At 42.4% G+C, this 23,822-nt stretch overlaps 1 protein-coding gene and 1 long non-coding RNA gene across 3 annotated transcripts in view; one reads left to right on the top strand and one right to left on the bottom strand.

Moving 5' to 3' along the window:
- Positions 1–1,627: 1,627 nt before the first annotated feature.
- Positions 1,628–23,822, top strand: part of fign (fidgetin) — a 35,599-nt gene continuing 13,404 nt past the window's right edge. Inside the window, exons 1-2 of one of the 2 annotated variants that reach the window (XM_042084219.1) lie at positions 1,628–1,768; positions 2,704–2,738. In XM_042084219.1, coding sequence (XP_041940153.1) covers positions 2,714–2,738 — 25 coding nt within the window. In that variant the 5' untranslated portion in view covers positions 1,628–1,768; positions 2,704–2,713. The remainder of the gene's footprint in view (positions 1,769–2,703; positions 2,739–23,822) is intronic. The other variant, XM_042084220.1, reaches the window with a different exon arrangement.
- LOC121702790 overlaps positions 18,697–23,822 on the bottom strand; it is a 75,903-nt gene continuing 70,777 nt past the window's right edge. Inside the window, exon 4 of the long non-coding RNA XR_006029143.1 lies at positions 18,697–18,846. This is a non-coding gene — a long non-coding RNA (uncharacterized LOC121702790). The remainder of the gene's footprint in view (positions 18,847–23,822) is intronic.

Raw genomic sequence — 23,822 nt, 5'->3', positions numbered from 1 at the left:
GTTGTTTTCACCCTGACCTCTAGTGCACAGAGTGGTAGTTGGGGGCTGTTTCTGATAGGTACATAGCCAGAGACAGTGCACTGGGCAGAGAACTGGCTATAGCAATTGGTAAAGCAATTCAGTCACTGCATGCTTAATGCAACATCCTCCCTTCAGTTTACACACTACATCTTAAACCTACAATTAATAACTCCTTACATTTCTTCCCTAGAGAACTGTATGTAATGACTGTATGTATGTGAGCTGTCTTGCTACCTTTCTCTGTCTCTACACTGCCTGTCTTCTCTCCAAATAATCTAGTCTGCTTGAGGACTGTCATTGGTTGATAGTCTACTTTTGCCTCCCAAGTATCCCATAACCTTTCCTGTCTGTGGTCTCTTACTTTGACATTATATGGGCAAAAAATGCACATATCAATATTAAAAGGCTGTTTAAAGATTCAAGGTGTGGCGGAATAGACTTGACACGCCAAGAAAGACAATGGCTCCTGTTCGCTCTCTTTTCTGTCTCTCTCTTTGTCTTTTGCATCCACCCATCCCTGGCCATCGTTATCAGCAGTACTGGGCTAAATCAGAGCGGTAATTATTACCTTGGAGTGTGTGAGCCATCATTTGTTAGAGTGGCTGACTGCTGGTGAGTTTGCACCCGGTGGGTAAGAATCCTCCACAGAGGAGACTGCTGGAAATGGCATGGTGGCTCAGTGGGGAGCGCTCAGGGCCGAATCAATGCATCACTCCAAGGACCTCGGCGGACGACGACGCCCTCGTAGGGCATACTGGGACGCCCGGGTGTCAAACTCCAGATTGTGTGTCTGAAGCGAGGTTCTAACGGCCATCCCTATGGAAATCCCCCTCATAAGATGATCCATAACAGAGATGGATGACTGTCAAGGGTGATATTTGAACGCAATGAATCTGGTGGGAGAAAACGAATCACTTAGAAGAAAGAATATTTCCTGTATACGTTTTCCCATTCTCTTTGCTTCAATTACCATAAATGTGAACATTATATAATCAAGGAGGATAATTAACATGTAATTATCATTAGGTTTAGAATATCAGCATGATATGGGTGTTTTGAAGTCATTTGTTCTAGATTGCAATGTTTAATTTGGATATTGTTTGACACTAACAACACTGTCCAGAAATCAAAGCTGAAGTTAATGTGGGTCTGTAATGCAAACACAGTTCATGCAAACAGGTCAATGAACTGAATACATTTTGCCATCAAAAGAGCATGTCCTATTTGCATTCGCTTGAATCACAGAGACCCGCGGTGATGCAGGTAGGGATGACAAGCGACCGTCGTCCTGGTCAATATATTAATTCCTTTTCTCACAACTATTATTAAAAACAGTAGGGATGAGATGTAGTTACCTACATTTTCAGAGACATTGTCGTTTTGCGCATTTATTTGGTTGACTTAACACACATAAATTGTAACCAATCCCATTGCACTTCTAAACTTAAACGACGCTATCTTACTACAATTTGCAATTAGGTTATGTTAAACTACATTTAAGTACTTTTGAAAATGGCTCTCCTAAAATAACGCATGCGCAATGGCTCGGTGTGGTGGCTAGTGTAGAGCAGCTGTTTAGGGTTTGAAATTCCAACATGGCAGAGGCTGTGCTGCTCAGTCTTCCCCTTACTAACTTGGAATGCTTTCAAATCGCAAGCATCTGCGCTTAACCCCAAATTTATTTAATCGGCAAAGCTGTCGGATTCATGTTACTCTAATACCCGTGACAACCCTGTCATATATACAGGTAAGAGTTACCACCGCTATGTCCTGAGATGCGAGTAATTTGTGAGGCAGCGAAGCTGTAGGCTACTACGGAAGAGCGACTGCTTTAACCGCAAAACATGCTCCTCTTTTCAGTCTTGCTTATCATACATTATCTTGAAAAAATGTTCCGTGTCGGCTATGTTTCCGCTAAAGAGATTTTAATGCAAAAGTAGAGAGAGAGAGAGAGAGAGAGAGAGAGAGAGAGAGAGATGATGTGAAGTTTGGCATGTGTGATGAGTGATAGAGGAAATTCATTCTAATTGCTATGCAATGCCTTATATCATAAAGTGAGAGTGGGTGGGGTTGGAATTGTTTCAAAGTAACTTTGAACAAACTAACTTCGTGTAGCCTATATCTCATTCACAAGTGAAAAAGTTTTTTTTGATGTGCCATTTAAGACATACAATAAGGTAGTGTTCTGTATTGGATGCTTTTCAAAACAACAACAGCTAATTAAAGTCGAATGTTGCTTGCATGTGGTGTGTTTTCGCCAAATATTTTTCACAAAACGTAGATTTTATGTCATTAACGTGAAGTACTGAGTCTGCCGTGCATGGTTGCTCTGCAGATTGGTAGTTTAAATTAGAACGGGTTAGAAGTGACATGGGCTTTGCTCTCCGTAGTCATGTGCTCGCTCGCTCTCTCTCTCTCGCTTGCTCGCTCGCTTTCTCTCTCTCTCCCTTCACATGTTATCCAAGAGCTTTTGTTGAGGTTTTGCCTTCTTCGTCTTAATGATATGCATGTAGGTTAAATGAATACCTGACGAAAAGGCCCCCACGTTTTGGAGTTTGCAGTGAAACTCGATAGCCTGAGAGGAAAAAGTGGCCCGTAATGAGAAGAAGCAACCTTTGGAATTCCTCCTCGTAAAAAATCCCATTCTGCTCTTTTTCCTCCTCTCCCTTTCTTGTTTTTTAGGCTTGAAGACATGATCACTAGCAGCAGTGTTTATGGTATGTTTATTTTGTAATACAATTCTCATGAAGATCGCTTTAAATTGCATTATTAAATATAGATTATTATTGCATGGATCATGGTAATGTTAAGGTAACATTTAGCGGATTTGATCACGGGACACCTACTTATCATATCTTGAGTGCATTTTGTGAATGTGCAAAACATCTTTGCCGTTTATATTCTTCTATTTGTCAGTTTGTATACTTATGCGATTTTGTGTCGGAAAGGAAACGCATAGAGATATAATACTAACATTTGAATCAAGTAGTTGCAATATTATTACCAGTACAGCAATTATCACATGTATTCGCTGTTCTTTATGTGTTATTTTAGACTTATGTAGTCTATGACATTAACGTAACCTGTGACTATTAGCGCATTTTCTAAGCGGCTCTGTGTTGAAAAAGTTTATGCAATAGAGATGTCAGTTCCATATTTAATTCGGGAAACAGTAAATAATACCGGAACTTATTCTGTGCCAGATTCAGCTCTGATGAGAATCATTACATATATGTATGCAACTGTTTTTGAAAACAAGTATTTTATTTGCAAATCAGTTTTGTCCGCGTTAAAAGAGTATACGCTTCTGGGGATTTGATTAGCAGATGGGATGTTCGCGCCGTTGGCATGTTACATCTCCTCATTTACCCCATGTCTGTGGTAGCTCACATCAACATCAGGTAAAATGTTAGACTTACCATGAACTTTGTAAGACAGCAATTTAAAATTCATATGGTTCAGGGATTTTTACACTTAAGGATTGGAAAAGGATAGTTGGACAGATTAATACCTTTTGGACACAGACTGTGAGTGCAGTTTAGTTGTTGCTTTTTTGCATTTGGTATAATAAATCTCATCAGACTATTAACTTATGTTTATCTTTTTATCCAAGTTTGTGTAATATAAAGTACAGACAAACAGTATGTTCTGTCAGAGTTGCAAACTCCTCTGATGCACATAAAAGTGAACAATCTTACAGATTTAGAGTCGGAGAACTTAGGAGAATTCCTCCAAAAGAAGTTGAGAGCAAGCTATTCTCACTGGTGTTTAATATGTTATATTCACATCCATGTAATGATTACCTATCCTATATTGCATCCTGCAATACCTGCCACACGCTTCCACCTGTAAGAAACTTCAGTTAGTCAACTCAGTTAAGTGTTGTGACTGTATATGTCAATACCAGACTTTTACAGTTGTATAATGGTAGTGCTAAAGTCTGCAGCCGTTGTCTGAGATTTCAGCATATCTGGTCTTTTGGCAAAGAGGCCATCAAATTTTGAGAGAGACACACACATACACACACACCCTCTCATTCATTCACTCACTCACCGATGCAGTAGTGAATAATAGCAAAAGTGTATTTTCACTTTTTAAAATCTTTAAATATTTGTACATATCTGTGTGCGTTAAACAAGTGCTAGTAGTTGGTAATAGTTGGTTTGTAACTAGACAACACTACAGTATGCTCCATGGTGTGCCTGATAAATTCACTTTTTTAAGATTTCCTGCTAGTCAGTCAGTGAGTGAACTCACCTTACATTAATGCTAGGAAATTAAAGCATTGTTTGAACAGAGCTAAAAATATTTTTCTGCCAACATATCATTTGCATTTTGTTATTTAAAAGGACAATTAAATTCAGTAGTGGCAGGGTTGAGTGTGTTATCAGTCCTCTTCAGAAATGACAGCATTGAGAATCCATCAATATGAAAATATACATCACAATCATTTTCATTATGCTTGAGTGTTTTGGTGCATTTTTTTCCTAGAGTGGACATCAAGCATGTTTTTGAAGCCATTATCTATACACTGTTGGAGCGCTACTTCATATTTGCAAGCAATTGGGTGAAGGTTTAGTGTAATAGGATATCACTAGTTTGTTGGAGCACGGTGTGGTGCAGCTCAGCTCCAATGTACTGTCAGGGCTTCTTATATGCTTATATGCGGCGTTGCATGAGAGAATGCTTAGCCTTTCTGACAGACTACAATCACAACTTTTTTTGAACCCTCTTTGTTGTATGTAGGGTTCTTTGCTTCATATGAATAGGGAACGAAAGGTGTGAGTCCATGTGTGTGTCTGTGTGTGTGAGAGAGAAAGAGAGAGTGAGTAAGAGTGTGTGTGAGTGTGTGTGAGTGTGTGTGTGTGCAAGCGCGCTAAGAGGTCATGTTTCTTACCGCCTGTTGGGTGGAGGGGAGGAGGTGAAGTGTGAATGCTCCGTTATCAGACGGGATGAAGTCTTGGTTAGTCCTGATTTAACCCCAGGCGTTCCCTTATGAGCATGTTAAATGAAATGACAGCTCTGTTTATTCCTGATTGTGTGGCACTTAAGATTGCTTTTTGTGCAGGGATAATACACACACACACACACACACACACATACACACACACAACCACATTCAAACACACATACATGCACATGCATGCATGAGCGCACACACACACACAAAACCACATTCAAACAAACATGCATGCGCACACAGACACACACACACACACACACACACCAACACACACACACACACACACACACACAGACAGACACACACACATGCACGGGCTCACATTAAGTTTTTGCCTGTGTGCACGGTGATAGATGCTGACCCCTCCCCTTCTCATCGCCCTCTTCACTTGATGCCTCCCATGTTGACATGCCAGCCATGCACACTGGCCACAGAGCTTCATAGAGCCTTGTGGGAAATGCCAACACACATCATGCCCTGTGGCCACACACATTTGCCTACATGTGGATTTTGGTCTCTGAATTACTGGTCTTTGTTTTATGTAGCTGGTGTTTACATATTAATCCTGCCTCTTGCCCCACTTGCTGTTAACACACTTGTTGTTGTTGTTGTTGTTATTGCTATTATTTGTAAATGGTTTTGACATGTAGTTTGAATTTAACTTGATGGGGTGTTTTATTCTTTTGTTCTGTTTTTCATTTTAGATTGACATTTTTAAATGAAGTGATCGTTAAGGGAGACATAATCTATGGATGACTTGAAATTAGCTTTAAAGGAGATTGGACTAGCTCTGTGGCAGGCTTAGGAATCAGTGGAATTATCAAGTGGGAGTCTCAGACCATTTATGCAGTGGTTAATTATATATTTAATATACTCCCATTTTAACACAATACAAACAAAACCTGATCACAGTAAAAAGAAATACTGGAGCTAAAACCAGCTACAATTCATATTCATATTCTAGTCTCCCTATATACCATAAATTATTTCTTTCTTAGTATTTATAAACTGATCATTATTGAAACAATTTGAATTGCTTTGCAATGGTGCAATTAAGGATTTTTACATTATTTACATTTTAACATTATTTGTTTTCATATCAACTGTATATCTGTTTTCCAACAGTAGTGGCTAATTGCATTCATACATATTCATGCTTTACCATTAGTGCGAGCGGTGTTTTACTGCTACATGCTGTATTTATTAGAGTGGGGGCTAAGTGTTTATTATTTATAATATTGTTTTTTTTCCCCATTTACATTTTCATTTTACTTGTGTTTTTTTTTTTTAACATTAACCTATGTGTTTTACTTGTCTGGTTTTGTTTCCGTAGTTACGGTATAAAGGTTAGTGGTGACTGAAATCTGAGAACTGTTTTATTGGTGTCAGAAAGGAGAATACAGACAAAAACATGGATGCGTCAACAGTTTAGTATTTGAGTGATCATGCGAGTTGACATTTACTGTCACCATCCATTCTAGACTCTACCAGCAGATTTCCCACTTACTTCATGTTTGAGCAATAATTTATATGCTCCAAATCCACAGTGACTAATGTTCATGAAAGCATCGCATGTGTTTGATAGTTATGAAAGAGGCGTCATTTGTGTACATTTCATCAGCACTAATACAGCTTTGTGCATCTGCATCCTCCACCAAAAGCCTGTTGACGAGGAACACAATAGGTAATATTGTGAGCGGCCCTAAATTGTGTTGGCGTGCAGGTTGTGAGTGCATTGCGCTAACTTAGCGTGACATGCTGCTGGTGCTTTCCTCCGCACACGCTGCAAAGCATTTTCTCTTTCTCTCTCTCTCTCTCTCTCTCTCTCTCTCTCTCTTGTTCTCTCGCTTTTCCCCATGATGGAGACAGTCTGCCCTGGCCGGCATCTCCATTACCTGCAGGTTGTTTGTATAAATTAGACTGACAGTTTTTATCTCAATCTAATGGTGACAATTAAAGCAACCTTCAGACTTGCACTCAAGTTACTCACGGACAAAACACCTCGGGGAGCTCCGGCAAGTGCTGCCTCAAATTGATGAAACGCTCATGCTTACAGACGGATACATTTGTCAGTCGCCGTAACAGATCTCATTCAGACACACACACACACACCCTTACCCACTACCCCCCCTTCCCCCAACTCCCCTCGCTCACCCTCCTGTGCTTCATGCCAGACAAAGCCGGGCTCAAATGAAATCAGCGCTAGGTTGTCATCTTTAAGCAAATATGTTAAGTGTTGTCTTGCGTGCTTTTCATCTGAAAAGTGCGGTGGACCCCAAGGGAGCCAGACTCATGCAAATACAACAAATCCCATTTCTTCAGAGAGATAACCCCCCTGTCTCCCTCTCTCTTCCTCTGTCTCTCTAGTGCTCCCTCCCTCCCTCCCTCTCTCTCTCTCTCTCTCTCTCTCTCTCTCTCGCTCTCTCTCTCTCTCTCTCTCTCTCTCGCTCTCTCTCTCTCCCTTCCCAGTCCCCCTCCTGGCAGCTGGCTCTGTTATCTTTGTGTGTTTCTCTGTGCGCTGACAATTCTTCCAGTGATCCAAGTTGGGGTGCATTAGAAAGTGGAAGCAGCTGTCTGTAGCTATACTGAGAGACGTGTTTGCTCTACTGCAAAGATGAAGGACCACGAATCCTTGACATCCTCTTCCCCCCTCCTCTTTGACTACCTCCCCTCCCACCACTACCATCACCATGCACACACACATACATGCACAAACGCACACACATACTCCTCCCAACAGATACAGTACTATCTCATTTAGACTCAGAGAGTAGCTGTATTGTGGATTTTTCCCTGACAGCGTACGGTGTGACTGTTTGAATGGGTGGTATGTGTCCATCTCCTGATCTTGAGTCTCTTTTGGATTATTTTTATATGGTGTGTCTATTTATATATGTTTGCTGATGGCGGTTTATGGCGTGCTCGTTGATGGTGGGGGGGTATACATGGATAAACCCAGATGTTGATGATGTAATGGGGCTTTAGAGGACTAGCAGGTGTTGTACAGGTACTTCAGCATAAAACATGGACCTGCACTCACCTGCTCAGTCTGTGTATGTGCACAAACTCCATTTCAGCCAATTACATCCGCTGGTCTAGTTTCAGGTGGGTCCATCTAGTCTATCCTCAGTCCATCTAAGGCTTGTCTGTGCAGCCGTGCCTGGATTAGTGTCGCTTTGCTCTGTTGTGACACTGACAGCACTGTTTGTAGCAGGACAGAGATTTGGCGAGCTGATTGGATGGATTACAAGGAAATCAACTGTTTTATTTTCCCCATCAATCACCGAGAGCCATCTTTCATCAGCCGCTCATATTGTGGATGTTATCTTGTGGCGGGCAATGGCAAAAGGAGTACTATTTGTCGAGTGACATTCTCCCACAAATAGGCCCACTGATCTGCTAGTAGTTAATCAATCCACATCAGCAGCTTTTATGCCATGATTGACACCTGGTTCTATAAGCACGGTTAAATAGTTACTTAAGTCTAAAATTAGAATACATAGCCACTAGCCATTGCAACTAGACTGCCATAAAAATGATCCAATGTGTATAAGATGACATGGACTAAAGTGTATTTTTTCCATATTTGTAGTAGTAGAGTTCTATGAACAGGTGTCAGGCGTAGCAAGAAAGATTGCCCATAGAGTTTGAAGTAGTTATTGTAATGTAGTAGTTATTGTAGTGTAGTATGCCAAAAAGTGGAAAGTCTTGTGAGGAGTGAAGTGGTAGTGTGAATAAGTGAATGCTTCATGAACAGTGCATTCCTTATGTCTGTTGTTAGCCAGCTCACTGACTCGCTCCTCTTTGTGGCTCTGTGGCATTTCATTGGACTGATGCAGGATGCCTGAAATGCCTTTGAATTGCATACGGCAAGGGTTGTTAATGCAGGCCATGTATGTCAAACAAGTCATTTAAAGGATTTGAATGGAGTGGAGTGCACCGACTCCAGACCCCTTTTTCCTACCATTTCAAACAATGAACTGTCGTTTTTGTTTTATCTCCAGTCTTGCTAAAGCTGTCTGGATACTCATAAAAGAGAGGGAGGCAGTAGGCCTGCGTCTGCTGGGGATTGGTTAGAATAGACAATCCCCAGGTGTACAAAACTAGGTTTAGCTGTAATACTTTTAATCTGGACGGCCAGCAGATTCATGCACGTTCATAGATCTGCTTCAGTAATTACCATTCCCCCAGTGGCTGCCGGAGAGACGTTTGGCTAAATCACTGATGTCTTCATTACACTGTTTACATTTTAATTAGACATCCCAAACTTTTGATTCCTAATGGCCTTTATGATTGGAGATTTTCTCCTCTTTAGTTCAGTGGATGCCATGGAGGCATGCTGTGCATAGTGCAACTTGTCAGTTAGGAGGAACATTCTTTTTTCTCCCTCCTCTTTTCCTGATTGTCTTTCTTGTCGTGAAGAACGTGTTTTTTTTTTAATACAGCTATGGCTTTTTGGATATTTGTGAGATCAAAATAATTATTTTGCTTCCTTCAAATATTGACCCCCAGTGCAAGACTACCTGCTTTAAATATGCTTTTGATTCGTGCCTATAATGGGCCCTGAGTTCTTGTGCTTTAATGAATAAATGTGTGGAGCTGCTTTGTAAATTAGGATGGGATGGCATTGAGAGATGTTATTGAATATTTTGTGCTATCAAGAGAAAAAAAATCAAAGATATTTTAATCTCCCAGAAATAACTGTTATTACAGTTCTACAATTCTACATCTGCCCTGGCAAATGGGTGAGTTCTTTCAACTCCTGACACACTGCAGTCTTTGGTATATAAAAAGAAAATCAATTCTGGTGTGCGCGGAATAAGACATCACCACATTTTATCATCAGGTAATTGCCGCAACTTACAGAAAGCTCTTGTGCAAAGCCTAAGCCTAGCCTTACATGTTGGGGCACCTGTGAGCAGATTTAACCCACAAAGTGGTGATTTGACCACTTGTCATATGGCGGTTTTCCATCGCAGGAACTTGGGGCACTTCCCAGGTGGCGCAAACGTTTACTGGAACGACCCTCGGATCGGCCCCTTCAGCCTTTCTGTTTCTATTGTGCTGTAGGAACTACCAGACCTACTTAATGTAGCTTTGATTGCAGCATCAATTTTGAACACTACAAAATAACAATATATATTTTCCAGTGGTTGCACAAACATTAGACAACACTAAAAGCATAGAATTTCTAGATAACTTTAGGATTACCCCAAGGTCAAGTCGATTAAATGGCTTCATGTCAGCTGTAATTACTTGATAAATGAAGATACCATCAACACTATTAATTAATTAAAGCCTATACTTCAGCGGATATTTTGTTTACATGCTATAATTCCCTTGCTGTGTTGTGTAAGGTCTGTTAAAATATTCTTGGTAGAATTTTTTTTTGGGAAAAAGGTACTTGGTTTCCACTCATGTTCCGTTTAGCCAATAAGTGTCAAACAATAAGTTTAATTGCAAGCACTGCCCTGTAGTCTTAGGGCCACACAGAAGCACCTATCCCAGAGTAGGCACTTCTTTCTCCCCGGAAAATGGCCCTGAAAGAGGGCCTACAGGAGGGTTGGAACACGCTCAATGGTTCCTGCGGTGGAAAATGGTCTATTAAAGGTGATTCCAGCTCATCTACAAGTTGGACAGAATAAGGAGATACGAAATGGCTCTTGATAATTAGCATGCAATCCAGCAGTGGGCTCTTATTTGCTGGACAATGCAGGTCTCGTCTTGATTGCTGTGCATGCAACAAGTCGGTGGTGGTGCGCTTATTCACCTCAATCTACAAGGCCTTACTTCGAGAGGAATTTGTCTGGATGCTTTCCAGGACTGTTTATCGCATGCCAGATGAAATGAATCTTTGTAATCCAACCCGAGGTCATGTCAATGGATATCATCTTTTTTTTCACATCCCTGATTTTCCTTGAATGTTTGACCGTGACTTCAAAATGTGTGTTAGTTTACTCTTAATAGTGAACCGTTTCATGAGGGATGAGAATACTAAATGTTTTTTTGCTTATTTGTGTGTGCGTGCTTATGTAAGGTCTTGTGTTTTAAAAAGAAAATCTTTCTTAACAGCAGTGCAAAGCTGCTGTTTACTACATAATATAATTGGTGTGATGAATTTAGCATTTGTGTTCTAAAATGCTCATTGAAATGCACTAGCAGAAATCAGTCACACATCTCAATGTGGTAGCCAGTTTTTGGCTCTTGTCTCTAGCTGTAAAAACAAACCCTTCAGGAATGATGAATTGAGTCATCACATTCACCAGCTAATTGTCTCAAATTGATATTTTGATGTTCTACTAAAGATCACATAAAAGAAGTCAGATCTTAATTAGGACGATGATCATAGGAGATGGGCGCCGCTCTCTGCGTCACTCCGACGCTCAAACTTCCCCGTTTCATTCATCCTCAGTGGAGGCCGAGCGCGCTGACAGGTTGGCGGCCAGCCAGGCATTGACAGAAAGAACCTTGAGTGCCGGGGAACGGAGCGCTGTGAGGCCTGTCAGGGGGAGTGAAGGGAGGCGAGTGCGGAGGCTTGGTAAACTGCCATGTAGGTTTAAGGCATCAGGCCGTGGTGGTGGTGTTGGTGGTGGTGGTGGCGGCTGGGGATGGTGTGCTGGTGTGTGTGGGGGTGGGGAGCATCTGCAGTGACACGGGGACATGAGTGGATCCGACCGGCGCCGGGGCTAAATGCCTCGCGCGTTGCTGGTCCAGCCGGCTGGCCAGAGAGGGGCTGTCGCTAATGATGGTGCGTAACGTAATTATCTTGTCCGGCTGTCCACCGCGCCTCGCTCTCTTACTCTTTCGCTCGCCCTGATTGCTCAGTGAGTCATTCTGTTTTTCCCTCTTTTAAAAGCTCTACCTCCACACTTTTATACTATTTTGTATGCTTCCCTGTTATATTGTTCAGATTCAGAATTTTGAAGCTGGTGTGAGATGCACAGGTACATAATAAAAACTATTTATATATATATATATATATATATATGCTACCATGTCCATGCATTATATAAGATAATATATAATAATTGTCTAAATGTACATGTACAGAGTACATTGTGTGGCTAAAATAAACCCAGTGATTTTACCATGCCTGTGTAAATACAGTGGCTTTTTAGTGTAGCTTGCCTTATGTTTAGTTGAAAGTGATGTACCGACAGTTACTGTTGCTGGTCCAAAATGTCTGTGTTGCAACACATTCCAGTGTGTTAAGATGGTGTTACACATTCAGGGGGAAATATGCCCATTTGTGTGAGACACTGACTGGCAGCGTTTGGGAGGAAACGGAAAGTTATGAATCACCGTCCGACTGGCTCAGCCCTCTTATAGATCTTAATGATCAGGCCCCAGGGGGGCTGAAGATGTATTTTATTTTGAGGGATGGGGGAACCAGCTTCCCTCTCGCTAACCAGCCCCTTCTCCTCCTTTAAAATAGTGTTCAAGCTGACCCTATTTCCCACCACAAAAGCACAGGCAATTTGGTTCCAAAATGAGCCTGAAGGTTTCTCTTAATGAGATTGGCTGTTAAAGGACTACATTTCCCCCCTCATTTTTTCCAGTCTGTCTCTGGCCAGCTCTGTGACATTTGTTTGCTGAGCTGAGCATCATATCTCGTTTTTTTGTCGCCACGGCGCCATGTGAAGTAATCAGCCGTCTAAAAACAGTTCAAGTTTTTTTTTCCTTCTTCTTCTTTTCTTTCTCTTTTTTTTTCTAGGTCAGAAGACTCTCTAGCTTATTCTCTCATCATTTCATCCTTGTTGGTAGAACAAACGAGAGGAAATGATGGCTCTGGGAGCCGTGGAGAAGATCAGTGCCGTGCCTTGGCCTGTGGTCAGTCTGTGAATAGCACTTAATGAGTCTGCAAAAGTGAAAGCGTTTCTTCAAGAGCATCAGTGGGCATTAGTCCGCAAAGAGGGAGTGTGTGCTCTCTGAAACAACCCTGCTTTTCACCCCCCATCAGGTTTTTTTCTTTTTTTACCCAAGCAACAATTTCTTTGAGACAGTGATACTCTACAGAGAAACCTAGTGATTTGCGTTTGGCCTATTTGACGGTCACCCTTAAGTGTCCACGTGGAATTGGATTAATTTAAAATGGAGAGAAAAAAAAGGAGAACGATGAGGAGAAGGAGGAGAAAACGAGAGAAGGAAGTGCTCTCGCTGAGAGTTCAGCATCATCCGGGAGGTTTATGAGGGCTGACAACTTTTTATGCTCATTATCATGAAATCACCTCAGGGACTAACGTTGACTCTGCAGAGTCCAAAATAGCCACTCCAGAGTTCCATACTCCAGGATTCCCAGGGAAGGGCTATGTTAACATGGATGTTAAGCTTACATCACAGTTCGTCGAAAAACAGCCAAGCTGTTAAGCAATGTTGCACAACCTATAGACATGCACTACTGCTGAAAATATGCTTGTTTTAAATCTTACAGATTGTCTAGGTACAAATGAGCCTGGCTTGGCTCTGTACCGAGAGAACCCTTTAGCCTTTCTCATATATTTAAAAAAGTTCCCCTGAAGCGCCCTTTTTTGTCTTGCTGTTTCCATTATTCATTTTAGAAGTTGTATATTTTCATAGGCTAGGGGGTGGGTTTGAAAAATAATTTTGTGTCTGCTGAAATTTATGTAGAGCCAGTCAGCGCTTTATGCAAAAAGTCACCTCCGCCTAGGGAGGATGTGGGTGTGCATGAGCGCACTTGTGTGTGTTCGGTAGCCTGTGCCGTGTGTGTGTGTGTGTGTGTGTGTGAGTGTGCCTGTCAGTCTGTCACAGAGCCCTAATGTGCCTCCCCAGGGGTACCTGGGGGAGACCCACGCAGCACCCCAGCCGGCTTCAGCTGCCGACCATGCGGTGACAATGGGTTCCCACGGAGAGAGGAGGTGTCATAGCTCGTATGTAAACCAGTGACAGATGACTGGAGACGTGCAGACTGGAGGAAACTAGCGCACCAGAGAAAAAGAGCCTGTGATCTCTGTGTGCAGCTATCTGCTCCAAGCTAAGAACAGAAAACACACGCACACACACACACACACTCACATTCTCAGACACACAGTCACCTACACTGCACACACACACACATGGACATAGGAGTAATGCGATACATGACACACACACACACACACTTTCTAAATGGCAAATCAAAGATTTAAGCTTTAGTAACATCTGCACATAGATGAAGCCTGATCAGATCCATATGTCCCCCTCTTACCTTTGACCAGCTTTGAATTAAATATTTTCCTTAACTTAAATGTTTCGTTCATGTGATCGTTCCAAGGTACTGTTGGTGCCAGAAATATTTTAACATAGGTTTTTTTTTGTTTTGTTTTTTTGGAGCAAGCAGAGGCCCTAGGCAGCTTTTCTAGGTCAGAGGGCAGGTGGGTCAGTGTTACACTCGCAGCAGCCTCTTCTCAACTCGGTCCTCCGAAAATAGCACGTGCCACGTCACCGCGCTATAAGGGACAGCGGATTCCAAACCTCTTTTAGCCTGCGGGTACTTGCACGGAATCTTCGGCTCATTTATTTAGCCTAAGTGACGGGCAGCCGGGTGCGCAACTCCGGCGGTTACTGTAATCTAATGCAGCTCTAAATGGACAGCGGGCTATGCCATGCGCTGGCCCTAACCCCACGCCAGGTCTACGCCTCCTCCTGATTCACTGTGTTGTGGGTGTATCTGTTTTGCGCTGGGCCAAACCATTCTATCTAAATTAAACTGATGTAACCTGCGTGAATGGCCATTTCCTTTTCCTTACTGACTGGCCATCCATCAACGGTGTGTGTATTTGTCAGACTAAAAGAGATAAATGGAAGGTATGTGTTGTTATCCCTTCTGCAACCTCCATTATTCAGTGGAGAATTTTTAAAGGAGGAAGTGTTCTGTTCAGGTGTTATTGAATCACTGGTGTTATTATTTTAATTTAACTACATTTAAGTTATGTGCTTTCAGGTTCGTCAAATAATTATTGTATAGAACAATAAATGCAAATCCTCTGCCTATGTTTTTCAGTCATTAAATAGTAGGCTATTTTATAATTGTATAGTCTCTTCCACATCATTCATTCAATATTCACCTTGAAATTCAGCTAGAATTTTCTTTGCAAAAGGAAAGCCAATTAAAGATGTTCCTGCTCTCACTATACTTGATTTCTTTGCCTTAAAATTGTCACCTTATCTTTCAAAACATCTAGCTCTCATCACTTTGCCAGAGAAAATAAACATTTAATGTAATAACTGAATGTAGACTTTGCATTATAGATTAGTGTTGAAGTCTTCACTTAAAGTAGTGTTGAAACAGAGTGAAAATCAAAACAGAGTGAAAAATCAAGCCTTAGATTTGAGGGCAGTGATATTTTTTTTGTCTGCAACGACATTTTGTGTTGAGTTCCTTTGCTTGGTTTAATTTTTTAAATACTTTGAAGCCACTCTGCTATTTTTAGGGCCCCACAGTGCAGAAAGCAATTCACGTTTGAGCAGTGGCTGACCTAAGGTGGTGTATATTGATGAGAGGGATTTGTTCAGTAATAGAATTGTATCTAATTAATTAGCTTTTAATTGGGTGAATACGGAGGATGCAAATACAGCACATTCTGATGCAATCGTTACCTCACTGCATAAATAACTGTACAGTGGTACAGTATGCACTTAATGGAGTGTGGATGTTCCTTTAGGCTCTTGTGACCTTGTTGTCGTTCAGTTTAAATAGACAAGGTTCTCGTCTAGGAGGAACATCAGGCAGAACTGTATCTACAGCAACTATATTATATGTGTATATTTGTGTGTATGTGTGTATTTGACAGTGTGACTATTTATAAAATAGGATGCACAGACTTGAAAAAAAAAACATTTTACTCAATGGACACAATAAGTCATCCTAACCAAAGCTGTTTTTTGCATTCTTTCATAGGTTACTTTTAAATGTTGCTTTTGTGAAGGCCTATACAAATATTTTTGGGTGCAACTTCAGAAATGTACATGAACTTTTGCATTGAACCTTTGCCTTTCATGGATTTCTTGCACATTGTAAAGCAATCATTCCCAAAAACCAATGTTTTTATTAACAAAGTGTGGTCTTTAATGCATTGAACACCTGAGGCATGATGCATCAGCTGGATTTACTGCAGGGTAACCAGACACCGAATTTACACCTGTTGCACCATCTGAGCATAGGCCAAATAAACCACACACCCACGCTGGGGTTAGGTGTAAGCTGAACATCTCTGGGGTGACAAACGATTATAACACCCAGGATCTGGGTCTGATGTACAGACTGCCATCTGTGGGCTGTTATTTTTTTAAAGTATACCAGTATGGATACTGCTAATTTTAAATACATTCATATTCACCCAATGACAACAGTAAAAAACGGATGGCAGAAAGAAAGAATAAAATACTAACCAACCAACAAATTGAATCCAATAGACCCTTTCAACAAGGTAAACAAAAACAATGCTTGAACGTTCTATTTGGGCCCCAATCTACTTCCTCTGCATTAAGATAACATATGGAATGTTAAAAAGGAAGTCTTGTGGGGCCAACTATGATGCTGATAATGGAACTCTCTTGAAAGGGTCTATACCACATGCTGTCATACCAGTTGCAACCATAGAATGAAGACACAGTCATGGGTGGCTACCAGTGCTTCCTGAGCTCATAGAGTCCCTCATCCAGTGAACACGAAATGAATCAGCACTGACCAGTGGGCTTTCTGAGATGAGGGAGTATTTACAGGTTACACTGACCCTGGTAATAGCCTTTCTAATGACAAAGAGCTCACAGGGGGATTTTGTTTCCAGTAGGACTGTAGCAGTCTATAGATTGCATTATATTTACTCAGCACATACTAGGCGATTCTGGAACTAAGATGTAATCAAATCATGGTTCTGTATTTGCTCAGCCAAATTTATCTCTATTTATCTTTTTTTTTTTTTTTCAGATTTTTTTTTTTAAATAGCTTTGTTAAGCTTGTCAAATGTAATTACTCAATAATGCACTGCTGTGATGCACTTCACAGTCTCTCAGCACGAACAAGCTTGCCTTCCCACCAGGAATAGCTGGCTTTAAGTAGTGTAACTAATCTATGAAATCACTGATCACAACGCTGGACATGGCGGAGTCTGGCACGGGGGCTCACACTCAGCTCCTGTACATCCAGCTGGTGCATTTGGCCCCAGTACCGAGCACTCAGGATCGTTGGAATAGTTCCTTCCGGTTCCTTAGTTTAGTTCCTCTGGCACTATCCGGAGGTGTATACTGGAAGGGTTTCTGCTCAGATGCTGCTCAACGTGTCCTGTAATACCAGGAGATGTTTCTGGCCGCAACATCATGTTGGTTGTCCACTCTCACCCTTGGTTCCCTGTCGGCCGACTGCCTCCCCCCTGGATTAGACACAGCTAACTCCCCCCCCCCTCAGTGGAGGTGCTGCTGAAGGCTTCAAGATGTGGGTCCTTCCTGATGTGATATACTGATACCAGCACATCACAATGCTAAAAGCCTGTCACGACTGAGTCATGTCTATGGGATTGTGCATGCAACTAGAAATTATGCACCATATTGTGGGTAACCACCTATCTATTGTGTAGAATTGATGTTGATAAGGAAAGTGTGTCAGTGCAATAAGTGATATGTTAGATCTTTCCTATCGTGGCCAATGTCTATCATCATTACACAACAGCAATGATCTTGACTCTGACAGAGCGCTTGCAGACGTCTCCCTCACGGAAATGCGGGTTTTAAATGCGGGATTTAAAAGTGGTATTTAAATGAGAGCTATTCATCTTTATCAGCGGCTTGATGCAGAAGGTTAAAATGGCATTCTTTGGTGCGGGTTGTATGGCCACTTGATTAACCGGCGCGTTGAATTGATAAACAAAGTATGCTGGCGGTCGCGGAGACGGAGGTTAGAAGTCTTTGATGTTCACTCTTCACATGCGGCAGAAATCGCTCTCTCCTTCATGGAGACCTCCGCAGCCCCCGCGCTGTGCACGGTGCCGGCGCAGGCCAGCGGCTTCACGCTGCTCGGCTCGGCGTGTTTGTCAAGGCGCTGGCCGCTTGTTTTCTCTGACTTTTTTGCTCAGCTGAGCATTTGTCTTCACAATTGCATTAACTTTGAGTTATACCTTTTGTCTCTGTTGTCAAATCAATACCGGGATGACAGCTGGGTCCTGGCAGTGAAGAAGCATAATCTTGGGCAGGGGAGATGGGAGGAAGGGGGAGAGAGCGTGGAAAGAGTTAGGAGGGGAAGAGAGGGAGAGAAAGAGAGAGGGGAGAGAGAGGGGAGAGAGAGATCTGTCTATGTCAAGCCCCTGCCATGGAGTTTCAGGGAAAAAACTCAGCATGCATCCCAGCACTCATACAGCAGCATTTTTAGTTGCTCTGCAAAAGTTTGTAGTACCCTTTAGTACTAGACTTGTTAGTAATACATATCTGTAGTACTGTACCAACAATTAACAAGGCATTGTTAATGTTAATAAAAAATATTTAAATTCTTTGATAAAGTGCATGCAAGACTGAAGAATTGCATGTGGTGTAATGAGCTTGTAGTTTGCTGCGTTTGCAAACTCGAAGTGGGATCCATTTAAGTGTGTTAGCTAGGCATTTTCTTTATAAAAATGCAGCCGCGCTGAAGAGCTCTGCGCAATGTATTGTGTGCCGGTGGGCGAACCAATCTCCCTCTCCTGTAAAAGTCCACTGATAAGCACAGCCACCTCACTTCAGTAACTTTCATGTCAGTATTGTGGGGAGATTTTCTGTTTCATATTGACCAAAGATTGCTTCGCTTGCCTCATCTCACCTTTTGTCTGGCCTTGGTTTGGGAGCTGACCTTCTTTCTTGAATAGCACTCAATAGTGACCGCAGAAAACCTCCAAAGCCTTGAAGGAGAAGGAGAAAGTTAGATCGAGGTCTAGGCAGTCCCTCCTCTCCTTTTGTCTTTCCCAGAAAGTTGTTAATTTTCCCATTAATCCTCTATCGAGACCCTAATTGCTATTCATTTATTAGGTAATTAAGGGACGATGCACAGTGCTTTGCTCTTGGACATACAGGGTTGCTGTCCTTCAGTGGTAGACTTAAAAGTTATTCACAAAAGCATCAGCCTCAGGGATGTCCAACATAACGTGAGAACAAAACATTTTTTTGGCATAAAATGACAGCAGATTATGATTTCACATCAGATTAATCAAAGGCACAATAGTGACAGAGAACATGCATGTTAGAGCGGCAACGCTTTCACAAGCCCAACTGTTTTTATCTCTTTTCCTGAGCTGATTTATTTATTTTTTGCACAAAGAGATTGGAGGTGTGGTGTCAATGCGGCTGACAGCCGTCCTGTACCTACACCCACCAGGTGTATAATGGAAAAGCACAAGCACCATCTCAATCTGTCTACTTTCTACCCCCCCCCCCCCCCCCCCCCCAGCACACGGAAAGTTGGTGCAACTTTGCAGTAAACTATGGAAATTGTAGGTTTCATTTGCATGCCCTGAATTACAGTTTAAACCCACTTCCCTCCACTCTTTATGTTTTCGTTACGCAAGTGTATGGGGGCAGCGTCACGCAGTGGAGGACATAGGTAGGCCCAGAAGAACAACTATCAGGAGCCCAACATATATAGGGAATGTATTTATAGAATTTAGTCAGAGAAGATCTGAAAAACTTGCCCTTATAGAAGGCGTGCTGTTTTAAAGCATGGCTTATGTTCCTGTTTTCTCTTACAGCTGATTATGCTGTAGTGTTTTATGTATTAATCTAATTTACATGTGAAGTATATACATTTGCTGAACAGCTCTTGGCTCCATGCCAACACCAGCATGAAACCAAGTGCTCCAGCGTTTTTTCTTTAGTTGGAGGAAGGGATGCTGTGGATAACAGCTAGTTGCTTTGTGGAATGAGAGCCTTATTTAATGTAAATTTACAGGCAACATCTTACAATGTAAACTTCTGGCAACGTTGGTTTAAAACTGTGTCTGCTGCAACGCTGTGAGTCACAGGGATCGAGTTTCACAGTGCACAACTATCTTGCAACACACACACACAAACACCAGCGGAGATGCTGACGTGGGGTAGAGTTGCACGCTTTCAGTGGACTCTCTCTTTTTCCCCTCTCCTTGTTCTTTCTCTCTTTTTGAGCACCTCGTGGAGAAAAATCACACATGGCCGTCTGGCACCCGAGTGAGGAAGAAAAGCCTGAGACGCAGGCGTCCTCTGAAGGAATGCGCGCCTGCCTCGAGAGGACAGCAGCCACCGCCGACTGCCCACAGAAGGCTCTCGGGAGACGCGGCACTGTAAACAAACAAGACTTATTTTTGGCTTGTATGGCTCGTCTTTTTTTTCCAACCAAGATTCTGTTTCTACTTCAAGGACACCTGAATGGTGAATTTTAAACAGGGACGTTGCAAGTGTGATTACCGTAGCAGTGTAACGCGTTTCCGAATTACGGATGGACAACAAAAAAAAAAGAGAGAATATGACCTACTTTATGCTTGTTCGTACACATATGAAGTATCTGAAGTAGACCAAATCTCTCTAGTGCTGCCTTCCTTCTTTCCCTGGGCAACATAAATCCATACACAAATTCCCACAGAGCAGATGTTTGCAATGATTACATCAACAATGTGTTAACAGGAAATCACATCATCATTATCAACCCCCAACACCCCACATACCCCCTCTCACACACACATATACACACACAATCACTTGTATTCCATTGTGACTAATGGATTGAGAGTGTGAAGTAATCACAGTCCTGAATCGGACCAGTGAGCAAGGTAATCTGTTAATTTGCAGCAGGCCCATGCCTATTGGTTTGTAAATCAAATAACTGCTTGCCTGGTGCCATTAACTGGCAAAGGAGCGGTGAAAAGCAGATTAATGGTGAATGTGAGCGGCTCTTAAGACACCCACTGCTGTGTTTCCTGTCCTTTTTTGCTTCCTTTCCTCCACTTCTTCTCCTATCTCCTCCCTCGCCCTCACCCTCTTCCCTTTCCTTCCCGGCAGCCTCGCCGTTTTCCTCAGTGGAGACGTCCATGTGGGGATTATGGCTTTTGGGAACGTGTGGGCCGGCGAGAGAGAGAGGGAGGGAGGGAGGGAGAGGAGTGGGTTTTGGTCAATGAGCCTTCATGTAGAGAGGTCGCCCATTCCAGCTCTGCTCCCCTCATGTGTGTAAGTGATCCCGCGGGGAGCCCAGGGCTCGTCCTCAAACACACTTTACCCCAGAGCCACACTGTCAGGCACCGGCGCCTTTATGGCGAGAGAAAGCGATGGCACAGGCTATCGCTCGCCACGTCAGCCTGTTCTGTAGCCTGGCTGACTTGCTTGAGTGTGGCATTGATGTGACATAAAGAAAGGCTGTTATTGCTGTATCTGTTTCTACAGCATTCTTTAGATAAAGAAAGACTGAAAAGCTGACAGCTTAGATGTTTGTGATTTGATACACCTGTATATCTCTCTTTATCCATTACGACAAATCTGTTTGCAACTGATATCCACTTTCATAGAAGCTCTTTTTAATTTGATACTATAATAGCAGGTGTAAACAGGTGGAAGCAGTTGTAGCTAGTTGTGTTGCAGTGTGTGGGAGGTGATATGTGTCTCCTCCACAACGGTAATGTGCTAACATTAAATGTCAGCCCCCCCCCCCCCCCCACCCCCGTTCTTTTGTTTCTCATGTTTTCTAGTTTACTTAAGGTACTTCTTGTGGCTCATTATACTTGTCTTCAGAAACACTGAAGAGCCATAGCGACCCACTGGCCAGTTTATAACACCACTCTTGTATCTAGAGTTCCAGTGAAGATTAGCAGATATAATGTGCTGTGCTTCAAAGGGCTTCTGAGGTTAGGTTTTTCTCAAGATATATTTTCTCCACTACTTTCATGGCCACAATGGACGTGGAAGCCAAGTATGGAGGCAAATGAGAGGGGAGCTGTACTAAGCCACTGACTTCCACAGGTGAACTACAGTGAAGTACACTGCATGGATACTGAGACTGGGGGGGAATAGCGTTATTTCTACTCCACCGCCTCCCCCATTGGTGAAGAGTTCGTCAAATGAGAGTGTTAGCGCTCTGTTAAAATGTGGCGTATGTATTAGAGCAGGAATCAATTGAGTGTGAACATTGAAATCTGCCGGAGAGAGATTGCTGCAGAGGCTCCTCTCTCATGACACCACCTCAGTATGAATTATTCAAGGCGTGGTGGACCTGCTCGCTGAGCTGGAGTCGCTGCCAGCAGCTCGCTTTCGGATTCTGCAGGAGGACCACAGGGCGACTGTCCTGGTGGCATGGAGGACATTCGCCAGCCAGTGTCCAAACACATCCTGGCTGATATATCTATACAGAGAGACACAAGACTGACTCAGACAATGCCTCAACTCAAACCCCACCTCACCAGACATGTGAGCAAGAAGCACCATCAAAAAATCAGCACCCTTTCCCTTGTCTACCTTTTGTAGCATTCCCAGGGTTTGCTGACATGAAATACAGTATGCTTCCAATAGAAGTCATCTGTAGTGACAGGGAAAGCAGGATTGAAATTAACATGCAGTAGCGCTAAACTGTTGTGCTACCACCATTAAGGTTTGACCACGGTTTTAGAAAAAAAATAGAGAAATCTAAAGGAAGTTTCAAACTAAATTAATCGTATTGCTCTACAGAGTCTGATAAAAATGACAAGAGGTATTATGTATAAGCGATTTGCATAATGATGATGATTCATATCTGTGCTTCAGCAATTGCGGAGAGCGTTTTAGGTATAGAGGGCTTGTATCTCCAACTCACTCATCAAATGATGTCTAGAGGAAAATGGAATGGTAGAAATCCATCTCAGAAAAAAAAGTGAGTGGGAAAAAAAGAAAGTGAGTGTCTAATCTGTAATGGAGTTTGAAGTTTTAATCTCAGATGTGGCAGTGGAGGTAGGAGGGCTCTGAAGTGGGGCTTTCCCCTCCTTAAGACCTACCACTACACCCACTGTAATAGAAATGGCCTTCAAGCAAACGATCGTGCCAGTCCCTTCTACCTCACAAAGACTCTCTCAGACAAGACCCTGTGTGCTTCTTTTTTGAAACATCTGCTTTCTCTTACAGTTATTTAGATGTAACTGATGGAAAACATATCAAAGCCTGCTTTGTGTATTTGGCTGTGAGAATGGAAAGGCATCCAAGCCTGTCGCTTGGCAATCACCAGAATTTGGTCATTTTGGAGTCACCACAGGTGCATTGAATTTCTCGCAACCAGTACATGCCATCCCTGTTTCCTCTCTCTGTTTCATGTCAACAGTGTGTGTGTGGCTGAGGGGCCTGTTAGAGAGGTGGAAGAATGATTGACAGGAGATAGACATCTGCCTCCTCTCTCAGAATTAGTCTCAGGAATTGGTTGCAAAGGCTCAGCTTTGGGGCTGCAGCTGACAGAACATGCCACTCCAACACACATCCTCTTGTGCAGTATCTCATCTCGCTCTGTAACACATAGATACGGAATTTTGGGTTCAGAAACGCGCGTGAATGGGTGCGCGTCCCTATATGTATACCTCTGTGTTTTTATGGCTTTTTTTTTTATTTATGGCTCTGGAAAAATACAGAAAGATGTATTTGAAATGATAATATGATATTTCCTTCCGTATGTCATTTTATTAGTTTTCACAATATAAAACGTCTCAGACAAGGACAGTTCAAGACCTCATAGAGAGGCGTCACACAGGCTCCTTGTGCCTTCAATTCTGCTAACGACCTTTAAATTGTGACTCTGGATTACGCAGGAAAAGCCGTCATTGACGGCATCTGATGGAACACCCTTCGTGGAATGAGACACTCGAAAATTATTATTGCGAGCAATATAAGATAATGGATAGTCATT

The sequence above is a fragment of the Alosa sapidissima genome, chromosome 2 (assembly GCF_018492685.1).
Source record: "Alosa sapidissima isolate fAloSap1 chromosome 2, fAloSap1.pri, whole genome shotgun sequence".
Classification (NCBI taxonomy): domain Eukaryota; kingdom Metazoa; phylum Chordata; class Actinopteri; order Clupeiformes; family Clupeidae; genus Alosa; species Alosa sapidissima.
The sequence above is the reverse complement of the archived record's forward strand: the minus strand, read 5'-3'. Positions and strand labels throughout refer to the sequence as shown.